We start from the raw sequence: 14,485 nt of genomic DNA on the forward strand, positions 1-14,485 counted from the left end.
ACTTCCAAACCTGTACGAATTTCTCTGTTCTGCTAAACACAAAGGCAGATATATAAAAAAAATGTAATCGGGCTGTTTTGGGACACCATTGAGCTCCATAGTAGAAAAAAAACTTTGGATGTCAATGGTGACCGAAAACAGCCTGGTTACAAAGTTTTGTTTTTTTTTCTTTTCCTTTTCAGTATCTTCCTTTTGTTTTTTTTTTTTTTTGCATTTTTCATTTTTGTGTGCACTATTCCAAAGCTTTGGTTTTTGATGTTTTTTTTTTTTTAGTTGGATTGTATTTGAGGTTAGAAAGTGTTTTTGAAAATAATATAATAAATCGTAAAAAAAAAAAGTTTATTTTATTATTATTATTTTTTTACCTGAATTCATGTTATCTAAATAAGAGTTAAGAAGCACCTGAACGTGATTGTTTTTCCTATTTAATTCCGATCATCTCCGTTTTATTTTTTTTAATGCTTCTTGAAAGCACTTATGGGTTTAGTGTACAATTATATTAAATCCCCAAAATGGAGTCTTGGTGTTGAGTTAGCACTGTCTTTCATTGCTCACTGTTAGGCCGGGAGGGAATATGCGAGATGCTTACATCATTTGAGTGTTTTGGAAGCTGTCCTGAATATTTTCTGGATGACAACGCAGTCTGACACTGCAGCTTTTTGAGAGGGTTCTCATATCTTATGAAAGCTAGATTTTGCACAAAGACACACTCTCTCTACATGTTAACAAAATCTCATTTACACACGGAAGCACTAGCACACCCTGAAAGACAAACTTAATCATTCCCACTCCTGTGATTTTTGTACATTACTGTCCAGCGTAAAGAATTCTAGTCCCTTATCGGTTGAGTTGTCGACAGCTGTTTCTGTTCGAGAGATTTGGGTTACAAGGTGGTACATATTATGTGCTGCTTGTGCTCTCTTTCTACAGTTGCAGTCTGCATTGTTTTTACATTTTATGATTTACTGTTGGATTTAACAACTCTGGGTTCTGGTAATCATATACACTACTGTTCAAAGGGCGTTTTTTTATGTCTGTAATGCTCACAGAGTTGGCATTTTATTTGATTATAAATTCTGGAAAAATGTTAAGAATCTCAGAATTGCTACTTAAAAAAAAAAAATATAATAAAAAAAATAAATAAATAAATAAATATATATATATATATATATATATATATATATATATATAAATTTATTTTATTTATTTTTTTTAATCATATTTTTATTATTCCTTTTATTGCAAAGCTTAATTGTCTTAATTAAAATCTGCTCAAGAAATGTTGAAAATGTTGTCTCAATGATTCTACTTCTACTAGAGCTACTTCTTTAGCTCTAATGCTATTGGTAGACTGCACGTCTTAACATCATATCTTTAAAAATTGCAATATATATCGTCCGTAAAGGAAAATACCATTTTAATCTGACTAAGGTATTGGACTTAAAAGAAGTAAAAATGGCATTCTGCTGTTTTAAAGTGTTGTTACATAAACCACAGCAGTCCTCAGTGCATTAAATCATTAACCGGTGCTGAACTGTTTACAGCATTACATAATTAACAACACAAACCATCAATGTATGATACAAACTCATTTTAGGCTGCCACCAGTGTATTTTCTATTATTAGTTTTTTTTGTTTATTATTATTCTACAGTTTATTTTATTTCACTCTTTAATTTTGTCCGGTCTTGCATGGTTTGTTGTGTTGCGGGTTTCACGGATTGAAAGAACGGAAAGTCGACTGGCAGTGCTACATGTCTTTTGAAGCCGATAGAAGCAGAAAACGCAGTAGACGGTCTTCAGGTAAACGCCGGTTATGAAAGTAATAAGTTACAATAAACTGCAATGTATACACAGTATATGTTTACACATTTACATTTTAAATCATGGCGGGTGAGGGCGTTTTTGTAAAATGATGGCGGGTGGTAGGCCTACCTATTTAATACTAGCCATATAAATACTTCTATAATATTTGGGGCACTTTTTTACAGTTCTGTTCCTTATGTTCATACTATGAATTTGTTGAAGTTATAACAATATAGGTAATAACTATGTACTAAACCTAACCCTACCCCATTTAGTTACCTTATCTTACCAGTAAGTACATGTACTGTAAAATATGGGTGCATGATATATTGCATACGATGTCATGGGCATCTCGTTGGTAAAGCTGGTTCTTAGATTAGTAATAAATCTCCATCACCTGTTTTGCATTTAATACACATGACTGTCGCATGCAATATATCGTGCAGCCCTACTGTGAAATGAAGCACAAGCATATTTATATTATATTTAAGTACGCTGCAAGTATAGATACTTTACCAACGTTATACTATGTAGCTTTCATGCAAAAAGGTGAATGTTTGTCCTAGTTTGAGAGCAGCGAGGAAGAAAATGCTCTAAATTATAAAAGTGCAATAGTTCGGACTTAATGTTTCAAGATATTGTCCAGTTTAAAGTTAAACACTTTAGTTTTTCACACTTGGTTCCAGCCATCCATTCCATGCTTTTTTCGGTTTTGCTTCTTCTCCTCACTTCAACTGTGTCTTCAGCATGTTGTTCTTTTGCAGACAACAAAATCCACCAGCGAACCGTTTTCAGTCTATCACACGCCTCCATCCGAGATGTTACACGACCACTTGTTTTCTACAAATCGGTCTTTTGGTGGCCTTCAGTCTGACTCTTCAGTGAGTTTTGGATGATGGCCACTGCCTGGCTGATTCACAGCTCCGCATTTTCTCACCTTGAACTTCACAGTGTTTTGGAGAATATGCAGTGACTTGAAATTTGCTTTATTCTTGGTGTGATTTTATTTAAAAAAAATTTTTTTTTCTCCTTTAAGTAATTTGACTCGGATGTGTTAATCATGTTGCTTGGTTTCGTGGTGCTGTAACTCAGTGTGGATGTTGACAGCAGCTTCAGGTGATTCAGACGGTTATGGAACATGTCTGCACAAGTGGACAAACAAGTAAACATGTGACTTGGACTTAGTTGCTTCAGAGCTAATGCAGGTGTGCAAATGCAAGGAAAAAAGTAAGCTTTAATATGCACTGCCATTTACTTGTTTATTAGAAATTTGTTTTTTTTTATTCAGCAAGAATATAGAAAATTGTTCGAAAGAGACCATTAAGACGATTTATAATGTTGCAAAAGATTTTGCACTGTTCGTTCAAATAACAAACGTGTCTCGAGCAGCCAGTTATATGAGAATAAGTATGTTCAGCCTATCTGGATATTAAAATGATTTCTGAAAGCACTTGTGACACTGAAGACTGGAGTAATGATGCTACAAATTTAGCTTTTAAATTTACATTCAAATAGAAAATGGTTATTTTAAAATATAATAATGTTTCCCAACATTATTGTATGTTTTTAGTCCAATAAATGCAGCCTTGGTGAGCTTAAACAATTTATTTCAAAGACATTTTAAAAATATCTGATTAAACTGACTGTTCTTTGCTTGTTTGTTTGTTTAGTGTGGCCAGGGGCTGTGAGGGCTCCTCGGGGAGACTCCAGACAAGCCCACACAGAGAATGCTGGAGGTGCAGGAGGAGAGACCAGCAGCAGCAGCCACGGCAAGCACCGCAGCTACCGGAACCACAGGAAACGCTTCGGGCAGGAAGGAGAGGGCCAAAGAACGGCAAGAGGAGGGCCAGGACTGCAGCAGCCCTGTCGCAACCCCCAATACCGGGCCCCGGAGCACCCGGGCCAAAGCTACGCCCACCTCTACACACACACACTCCCACACACATACACACACCCCCAGTCCCCACCAGCACTCTACTGCTCCTGCCTCTGTCGCACTGGGACTGACGTCAATGCATTCCAGCAACCCCAAAGTGAGGAACTCTCCATCGGCTAACACTCAGAGGTGAGAGGACCGTACATGTGCACAAACTGTTCTTTAAAAACCTTGGTTTTGTACCGTTATGTGTTTAGATGCGCTACAGTTTGAAAGAAGTTTTTTTTTTTTTTTTCAGCAAGGATGTATTAAATGAATCAAAATTGACCAGTAAAGACGTTCATAATGTTACGAAGGTTTGTGTTTCAAATAAAGTCTCTTCTTTTAAACTCTTCGTCAAAAATCACATTAAAATTTATTACGGTTTTTATATAAACATTAAGCAGCTGTTTTCAACATTTGGAAATCATTAGACATATTTGTTGAGCAGCAAATCTGTATATCAGAATGATTTGCAAAGGATCGTGTGACGCTGAAGACTGGAGTAATGATGCTGAAAATTCAGCTTCGCATGGCTTGAAAGCTTTTCATTTGTAAAAAAAAGTTTTCAAATCTTTCTGACCCCAAACTTTTCAACAATAGGATGTATATAGCAATGAAATAGCACATTGTTCAAATGAATAATAATAATGGATTTGTTCAAAAGTAAAAATAAAGAGCTTCAGGAAAGATATTTTAAATAATGCTGGAAGCGATATTTAGCAATTTATTTATTTTTTTGCTGCTTTACTTTTAAGGTAATTGATAGGACAGATCATAGCTGACAGGAAGGGAAGTGGTCGAGAGAGAAAGAGATGGGGGACGGGATCGAGCCCACGAGGCTACCGGCGCTGACAATATTTAGCATTTTTATGTGATTTTCATATAAAGGGATAGTTTTCCCGAAACACATTTTTGATTAAATCTGAGAGCCCTCAACCGACAGCAATGCAACCAGACACATCATTAAAATATTCCATGTGACATCAGTGGTTCGTTATCAAGCTCCTGAGAATACGTTTTGTGCACAAAGAAACAAAAACTACAAAAAGTATTCTTTTTGATTCATATTACTAGATTTGAACCACTGATGTCACGTGGACTATTTTAATGATGCCTTTGCTACCTTTCTGGGCCTTGAACGTGTCAGGTGAAGTAATGTTTATGCAGGGTCTGAAAGCTCTTGGATTTCATATAGCCTAGTTGATTTTGGAAAATGTAGTATTGCATATCCCTAATTTTAATAAATTTTTGTTTATTGTTTCTTCCTTAGTTTTATTTCCCTTGGTAACTCCCTTAACAAACAGTTTTAATGCAGTCAGACACAATTGTGGATACTATTAATTCACCATTATCTTGTATTAAACCGTTCTTAAGTGTATGAGGAGTAGTTGTTGTTTTAATTTCTCCCTAATGGAGATGCACCACACCAGCGAAATCATTTGCTGCCCACTTACTCGCAATTCCCACCCTCCTTATAGCCATTGAGCTGTCTCTTATAGACAGGAAACCAGTGCGAGCTGAAGTAACTGCAGCACAAGTGCAGGGCAAACTGTGCCCTAAAGGCAGCGGTGGACCTGGAAAGCTTCCAGAACCTCATTGAGCATTTGAGAAACTGACCCACTTCAGCTCAGCCAGAGGATATATACATCCCGCCCTGCTGGACGTTGGTTCCAAAATGGCTGCTCTTGCTGATTCACAGATCTGGAATTGGTTAAGGAGTCAGCAGCGGGGCTCCTGGGAGTCCTTCGGTGAACGCTATGGCCCATAGCCTAATCACAACCCATTCTGTGTATTTTCGCGGCTGCTGTCCAAAGCGTTTGGATTTTCTCTGAATACTGGAAAATATTTAGCGTTGTGCGCGGAGCTCTGGCCTGTGAAACCGGTACCTCACTTTTGGAAAGCAATTTGCGTTTTCAGCCTGACACTAGGATACAATATGGAAGCAAAATGGACAAGTCCTGCCAAACTCAAAGATGTCCAACAATGACCAGCCCTTACCGTTGGCCTGTTACTGGTTTCCCCAGTAACCAGGCGCTGTGGACCCGTTGCTTTGGGTATGGATGGAGGCTAGCTTGTGGGAGATCTGGTTTGTCGAGTTTTGATTAAATATTAACCTGGCGGTCTGTCAACAAAGAACAGGGCTAGTACAGAAGGTCGCTGAGAGTACTGTAATTGCGTCACCGGTACACGTCAAGATTTCCCTCCTATTATCGAATGGCATGTTTTCAGGGTGTGGTGGCTGCAATCGGTCAGTCAGCTGCTAAGATGGGACTCGTCGTCTCCGTTTTCTCATTCTGGTCTAAGTGGTATGCTTTACCAAAGAAAGGGAAGTTAATAGGATTCTGCTGGTTGAAATGGTAGAAATGATTGTTTTTCGTTCCTGATGTTGCAACATGTGGAACTATTGAGTAAATGCATTTTTTGGATTGTTTCAAGGTAATATGACTAGGATATAATCTTGTTATATGATGGGTATAAACTCCAAAATATGCAATAAAAACACAAATAGTGACATGATTTTATTGATATTAAAGAAATCTCGTTTATTCTTCAGTTTTAATTTTTTTTTTAAATGTTACTGGGGAAAAAAAGTAAGAAGCGCAACCTGTTGGTGATTTTAAAAAATAGCCATAAGCACCACGTTAGCATATTAGAATGTTGTTGTTTTGTTTTTTTTTTAAGGGTCATGTGACACCTAAGGTAAAAATGTAGCTTTGCAGTTTTCACTGTATTTTTGATTAAATAAAAGCATAAGAGACTTATTTCGAAATAATTAAGTACTGATTAAAAATGATACTCTAAATCTTTGAACGGTAGTTACTTTTTATGAAACATTTTAAGAAATATTTTTTTAAAAAAAAGCATAACACATTTGCAGAACAGTGTGCAATACTAATGCTCAAATCATCACAGAAATAACACATTATAGCTTGTAACACCCATACATGATAACACCATGATGCATTATAAACAAATCCAAGATGTAGTGATAAGGCAAATTGCATTACCATTAAAAGGCTCTCTTTAATTTGGATATTACTGCCAACTTTTAACAGTTTGATTTGAAAAATCATTTTTGCCATTTGTTTAGCAGCGCTGACATTATTGATCTTGACCATCCAAGCTGTGTGCCCTGGGTCAATCTCACACATTTTTCCTTTCTCCTTTCTCAGCAGTCCGAAATCCAAGCAGGAGGCCATGGTGAGGTCGCCACCCGTGATGTCCCCCTCCAGCGCCGCACAGATGGACTCCAAACTGCCCAACCAGGGAAAGCAAGGGGGCGCCGGCAGCCAATCACAGCCGTCTCCTTGTGACCCCAAGTCGCTGAGTGGAAGCCACACACCCAAAGGTCCCCAAGGCCCCATAGGGAGTATGGGACTCAAAAATGGACAAGGCCTGAGTTCAGGCAATGGGGCAAAAGGCAAGATTAAAAGAGAGAGAAGCACTTCAGTGGAGTCATTTGAACAAAGGGATACAGGAACGCCAAACAATGAAGGGGACCAGAAAGGTAAACAAAAATGTTATTTTTTGTTTTTCACTTGTATTTTCAATTATGACGCTGGTTCAGAGCTCTTGCATTCATACTGTATCATTCATTAAAGGGATTATTTACAACTATGGTTTTAGATGACATCTAGTGTGGTTTTAAGCATCTCCAGTGTCTTGCGTTACTATATTGGTCAGGTAATTATATTGAACGGTGTCATGATGTGCAGTTATTTTTGTATCTCTGAAAATTGTGATCATCCTGTGGCACAGAGTGATACTATTACCACCTTGCTTTGACATTGAATGGACATGAAGTTTGTGCATTAGGTTCATTCTCAGGAAATGGAGCAGTTTCTGCTTAAACATTCCACCCCCCCTTTTTGTTTCATTCAATTACTCATTCCAAATAAAAAAAAATAAATTATGGCTGAACTTGCAAGAAGTAATATTTGTCTCACCTCAGGTCGATGTACTGTAGCACTGTAACCTGCATAATGCAATGAGATTAGTGGTCACCCAAATTGTTGTTATTGCCATTATTATTTAATTGTCAAATTTTAAAGTACTACCTTCATTGCCTAAAATGTAGTTACAGCCTTGCAAAGTACAGTAGTTTTTCATTTACCATCACTAACCCTTAAGCGCTAGGCTCTCACAGTAGGGAATTATTTTACTTGCAGGTTTAGTAGTATCTGGTTATTTTGTTGCTGCCTTGTAATAAATCACACATGTTAATTGGATGAATTTCCATCACACAAACGAAAAAGAAATTTTGTGTGATTAAAATACTGATCAAGAATGCAAGATGGTCTTATTTCTTGTGGTATTTAAAAATTGTTTTTTATTTTATTTGAACATTATGAACAAAAAGATGCAAATTTAAATAAGATGTGAGATATAAATGCAAAAGAGGATTATTCTGGATGCTCATTCTGTCTTTGTGTCCATATATAGAACATGGCAAAGCTCCATTGCGAATGACCTTTCAATGACCCATGATGCTAACATGCACCTTATCCCAAGGGCCACACATTTTCTCTGGTTTTCTTGTCTCATGTATGCGCTTGTTCATTTGGCAGTGCTGTAGTGGTGCATGAAGACATTCACACCCTGTATGTTTTCTAGTGGCAGCATCACAGGATAGGCCTGGTTTAGGAACGCCAGGGAACAAACCATTTGGTTTGCTAAGTGAGGGGGAGCCACCTTGCTTTTTTTTCTCTCTCTCTTCTCTTCTCTTCTCTCCTCCCTCTCTCTCTTTTTTTTTTTTTTTTTTTTTTTTTAAAGGTTGGTGTTCCTGACAGTCAGAAGGACCCCTGCTGGTTGTTAATGCTTCTACATAAACATATTTTAGTGTGAGGCTCACGGTTTTTTTTTTTTTTCGTATTGTTCTTTTGTTTTCGTGTCAGATTTTTTTCAGTTAATTTGCTGCATTGGTAATTCTTGAGGCCCAGCATTGAAGTCTGTCGGTGTATGTTTAAAAGTTTATTTTAAATGCTGATGTTGATGTTTAAGTCAGAAATGGCTTGTTCAGAAGCAACCTGTTTGGTTTTCTTTGTGTACCCATGTTCTTGTATGCTCACAGGAGACAGCTTGTAAGTCTGTTTGGTGTGCGTGTTTGTGTTTGTTCAAGCTGTCGAGAGTTTGCTCTTGCCGTTTGAGCAGAGTGTGTGTTTTCTGTACACAGGAAGTCTTATATCTCCCCTTTTGACCCAACTGTGTCCTAGTTTCAGTGAGATGTTGTGGTCTGGGAACTAACCAGCTGAATACACACTAACAATAGTGCTACTGAATTGTCTTTTTAAAACCTTGTTCACACTGACAGTGATTCCTTTTTTTTTTTCTTTACTTCTTCCTCTCACCTGTTTAGACTGTTGTATGTGTTCCTTTTAACTCCTGGATGCTGTAATGTTATTGGTGGCCTGCACAACTGGCCATAAATTTAGAAAATCTGACATATGACTAACATTTCCAGAAAAAAACACAAAAAGTGTAATGGTTAAAAAAATGTATCATATAAGTCTTAAAGTAAGTGAAAAAGCTGTGTTTTTGTGCATTACACTAGCAAAGTGCTAAGCTATATGTGCATTGTCATGGATTTTATGTAAATGTGTAAAGTCTTTGAAAGTTTTATCCTCATAATTGGTGAAATGTAAGTGGCTGGTTTGCAAACAGTTATTGTACATTCACTTCTCTAAACCTTTTGAGAGCCTGTGGTTTCATGACATTTAATGGTGACTAATAACTTTCTATGTTGTCCATGAAAAGTTGTGTTCATTTTTTCTGGAGCAATGTAGGTATTTTTGGTTCCAAGTTATCTAAAGTTTGTTTTAAGCAATCCTAGACACCTTTAAAAGTTTCAGAACAGCCTAGATTAGTCAACATGGTATGAGGAGAAAATGCCAAAGGATAACACCGCACTTTCCAGACAAATGTGGAATTTATAATGAATAGAAATGCACAATGTATTCATGTCGATTGTAAAAAATTTAAGAGGTCTGTTGCTCACAAATTCTAAACCTAGTCTGGTACCGTTTGGTTGGATTTTTCTGCATTTTCTATCCATAGTTGTGTTTGAACAACCCTACAATTTAGTAATGTATGTCCTAGCACTAGAAATCATATGATCGTTTCACGAACATCATGGTAATCTTACTCTTCTGTCTCTTTAAAGAAATGGGCAGTAGAGCGAAAAGGTTATGTGTTGGAGAGCGACGATTGCCATACAGTGGTGCAGATTGGTGTTCAGGGGGAGAGAGTGATGAAGATGACCCAGGATTCTTCAGTATGTGGTTTAAATATTGTTAATAATCAAATGCACAATTTAACAGCTGTCTTTTTGTAACTAATGTTATATGATCGCATGTATAATGCTGACTATGTTTTGCACAGACTGTAACTCCGCTGACATAAAGCCAGATCCAGTTGCTCTTTCTGCTTCTACGCCTACCCATAATACAGTTGGAGGACAGAGCACAGCGTCTGAATTGGGGAGTGGGCAGAAACCAGGGTCAAAGGTCGTTTACGTCTTCACCACAGAGATGGCCAACAAGTAAATATTTCCTGTTTGTTCTTTATAAATGGTTCTTGTCATAATATAATTGCATACATTTTTTTTATTGTTTTTGCCATGAAAATAGCCTAAGATGCTGACATGGCATTAAATAAATATATGCTACTGCTAACATTTTGCATCCTCGGGTGCACTACTAAAATGCAGTTGTTCTGTTAAATCATAGTGCCGTGGTTTTGTCAGTTCAAAGAAGCAAATCCCTCTATCACTATCTCTCCCTTTCATATTTTCTTTTTGCTGAACTAAGAAATGTCTAAAAGTAGTAGTGGTAAAAGATGAAAGCATTTGAGCACTGACAGCAACATGTTTGCTTAAACTAGACCCTTAGATGGCAGATATTAAAATGCCAAATGTTAGTGACAGGATGTGTCAGAAACTTTGTCAGATGTTGTGACCATAACGAAAGTCTCCCACAGAGCAGTGCCATTACTGCTCTACCATCACACTAGATGGGACTGAGCTAAGTGTCAATTTCTTGTGTGACTATTTGTCTATCCTTTTCTAACACTGGTGTGAATGTGGCTTTTGGCAGCTGCATGGATAGTTCGAATAATGATTGCTAGTGTGTAACGTGGTGTGAGTGAAATAAATATGTTCTGTAATAAAGCTCAAATGCGTGATTTCTGTGCCACTGTCAAAAGAATCACTAAAAAGTTTTTCATTTGCCAGTGTTGCTTTGCCTGTCTATTTGATATGGTCAGACTCCAATTTTAAAGTAGTGCCAAAGAGTTTAAGAAAATCAACTGTTGTTGCTAAATATTAAACTGGGATTGACAAAAGTGTTTCACGTGAAAATAAATACACACTTGAGCTTTATATCAGATATTAAAGTGAATGCTGTTTTTGGTTAGAAGGGTTATGCAAATAACTGTGACAATTTTCTTCTCATCTCAGGGCGGCAGATGCAGTCATAACGGGACATGTAGACAACATCATCACTTACCACATGAATAATATCTCTAATGGCAAGGGTGGAAAGCCCCAGCTCCCCCTGGTAAGAAAGGACATCTCTGATTTGTGTTCACAATAAATGTCAAGAATGTTTGCTACTCAATTTCACGATTTTAACAGATGCATTAAAAATGTCTGTTTTATAACAATCAGATTGGGTCCCTCAGAAGTGACACTAAACAGCAAGGAGTTCCGTCCCAGCAACAGCCCTCATCTCTTGCCAGTGATCAGAACCACCAAGCAGCCTCTAAAGTAGCGCAGCCAGGCCAGCAGCAACAACCTCAAGCGCAACCCACCCAACCTCAGCAACCAAGCCAGGGGGCAAAACCAACTAGCTTGCCTCCAGACAATGCACCTTCAGCTGGTATGGACTCTAAGAGCCTCCCCAGCAGTAGCCCACAGGATGGTGCTGGATCTCACGATGGTAGCAACTCTGCAGGGACACCTGGTAGCCAGGCCTCCAACCAGCCTCCCAATGCTGGCCCTCAACAGAGCTTCCCATCCTTAGATTTACCTAAAGGGGCAGATGCCAAGCTCACAGCTCAACATCACCAGCAGCTGGCTCATGAAATCATGTCTAGCATGGGGGACAACCCTGAGGGCCTTTCCCAAGAGCAACTTGAACACAGGGAACGTTCTTTACAGACTTTACGTGATATACAGCGGATGCTCTTCCCAGATGACAAGGACATGGCTGCCATGGGCCAAGGGAATATGGGTGGACCCCCACCTAATTCTGCAATGATGGAAGGAGGACCCAAGAAACCAGAACCAGGGCCTCTCCAAGCCATGATGGCCCAGTCAAAAAGCCTCGGAAAGCCAGGTGGTCCAGGAGGACAACGTCCAGATGGGCCCCCCTTTGGTCCTCCTGGTCCTAGAGACATGCCCTTTTCCCCAGATGATCTGGGACCCCCTCCACCAGGTCCAGGACCTATGAACTCACATCCAGGTCCTGGTGGAGAGCATGGAGACCATATGACCCCAGAGCAAATGGCCTGGCTAAAACTGCAGCAAGACTTCTATGAGGAGAAAAAGCGCAAACAGGAGCAATTGCAGCACAGACCAATGGGAGATATGATGCTTCATCAGGCTGGACCTAGAGGAATGATGCGGGGTCCGCCGCCACCCTACCAGATGAATCCTGGAGAGGTGTGGGGCCCTGGTGGCCCTGAACCATTCCCCGACCAGATGAACATGGGTCCCAGAGGAATGCATCCCCACATGCAGAGGATGCCTGGCTTTCCTGGCATGATGAACCCAGATATGGAGGGAGGGCCCAATTCTATGCCCAGACCTGGAATGAACTGGCCTGATGATATGCCAAAAATGGGGGATGGGAGGGGATTCCCTCCTGGGCAAGGGATGTTTGGAGGTCCGGGTGGGAGGGTGGAAAGATTCCCTAATCCTCAGTCTGTACAGGAAGCTATGTTCCATCAAGGTATGGGTGATAAACAAGGTATGGGTCTGACGCCTGGCATGATGATGGAGATGAATCGAATGATGGGTAATCAAAGACCCATGGAGCCTGGAAATGGAGGTGGCATGATGTTTCCCAGAATGCCAGGTGATGGTCCTATGAGCCCCTCCTCAAGAATGGAGTTTGTGAAAGGTCTTGGTCGAGACATGAATGAATTTGGCATGGGACCTGGAAACCTCAATGTAAACATGGGTCCTAGCCCTCAGATGATGCCCCCTAAGATGAGAGATCCACCAATGAATCTTAGTCCAGAGGAAATTATGAAGATGAGGCAAGGTGGAGGTCCAATGCCTGACAATGTAGTTCCTTCACAGAGAATGATGCAGGGGCCTCCTTTCCCTGACCAGCCCCACGCAGGAGACCTCAACATGGGACCCAACCGACAATTCCCTGGCATGGGTCCCCAAGGCCCTGGAAATCCAAGAGGTCCCAGAGGTGAGCCACCCTTTGGACCTGACCAAAGAGGAGGCAGTGTGGGTGGAAATGGTCGTCTTAGTCACATGCCTCCTTTACCACCGAACCAAGCTCCCAATAGCTCAGGGCCTCCACCTGGCCAGAGAAATATGAGTCGCAAACCCTCAGACCTGAATGTCCAATCTGGCCCTGCTAATTCGCCCAACATCAATGTCAACCCGCTAAAGTCACCAACACTGCGGCAGGTCCAGTCACCGATGCTGGGCTCACCATCAGGTAACCTCAAGTCTCCACAGACGCCGTCCCAGCTGGCTGGTATGCTAAGCGGACCTTCAGCGGCAGCAGTAGCAGCAGCGGCAGCCATTAAGTCTCCTCCCATGATGGGCTCAGCAGGGGCATCACCCGTCCATATGAAGTCTCCTTCACTTCCTGCCCCCTCCCCTGGCTGGACGTCGTCACCGAAGCCACCCATGCAAAGCCCAGGAATCCCTCAGAACAACAAGCCTCCACTTAGTATGACGTCACCAAATATGATGAGCAGTGTAGAGCAAGGTACAATACAATTTCCTGTATAAACGACTGTCTTTATCCGTCAATATGTATTTTATACACGTTTACTTTTTAGGCAGTGTAAATGTGGCATATTTTTATGTGGATAAAGTCTTTTTGTGTATTTGTTTATTATGTACTGCTGTTGGGACTGTTTGATGGTCCCCATTAGACTTTAGACATTTGGTTGACTATAGGTGACTTAGCAACTTCATGTCAATCACATATATTGTATAGTTAGTGGCACTTTGTTTTCATGTGGTCTCAATTATTCCTGCTAATTATACTATAATGGACCTTTTTTAGCAGTATTTTTGTAGCAGCTATTGACCTAAGAGGTGTCAAATAAAAGGTCATTGGTGAAAGCTTGTCTTCCATCATCTTAAATCTCTCTTCTCTTGATCTCCTTTGTCCTCTTCTGTTCTCAGGTGGTAATCCTCCTCCCTCAGCTCCTCCCCCCAGTAGTTCCTCCAGTCAGCCAGGTGGCATGAATGTGCCAGGAAGTCTTCCATCCAGCAGCCCCTACACAATGCCCCCAGAGCCAACGTTATCCCAAAATCCTCTTTCCATCATGATGTCTCGCATGTCCAAGTTCGCCATGCCCAGTTCTACGCCCCTCTACCATGATGCAATCAAAACCGTGGCTAGCTCCGATGATGACTCGCCGCCTGCTCGATCGCCAAACCTACCATCTATGAACAATAGCATGCCCGGTAATGTATTTTTTTTATTTATTTTTATAGAGTCAAATTAAAATGCAGTAGGCTTTGGTTATGGTGCCATTTTCATGGAGGTCTTTTTACTAACTCAAA

General features: G+C 40.1%; 1 protein-coding gene across 3 annotated transcripts in view; it reads left to right on the top strand.

Annotated features, from left to right (window-relative positions):
* The window catches only part of bcl9 (BCL9 transcription coactivator), an 84,964-nt gene that overhangs the window by 67,854 nt on the left and 2,625 nt on the right, over positions 1-14,485 (top strand). For 2 of the 3 annotated variants that reach the window (XM_043235790.1, XM_043235779.1), the window contains exons 4-10: positions 3,476-3,870; positions 6,897-7,231; positions 9,884-9,994; positions 10,102-10,261; positions 11,177-11,276; positions 11,387-13,676; positions 14,102-14,386. In XM_043235790.1, coding sequence (XP_043091725.1) covers positions 3,533-3,870; positions 6,897-7,231; positions 9,884-9,994; positions 10,102-10,261; positions 11,177-11,276; positions 11,387-13,676; positions 14,102-14,386 — 3,619 coding nt within the window. In that variant the 5' untranslated portion in view covers positions 3,476-3,532. The remainder of the gene's footprint in view (positions 1-3,475; positions 3,871-6,896; positions 7,232-9,883; positions 9,995-10,101; positions 10,262-11,176; positions 11,277-11,386; positions 13,677-14,101; positions 14,387-14,485) is intronic. The other variant, XM_043235800.1, reaches the window with a different exon arrangement.

The sequence above is a fragment of the Puntigrus tetrazona genome, chromosome 1, assembly GCF_018831695.1.
Source record: "Puntigrus tetrazona isolate hp1 chromosome 1, ASM1883169v1, whole genome shotgun sequence".
NCBI classification, from domain to species: domain Eukaryota; kingdom Metazoa; phylum Chordata; class Actinopteri; order Cypriniformes; family Cyprinidae; genus Puntigrus; species Puntigrus tetrazona.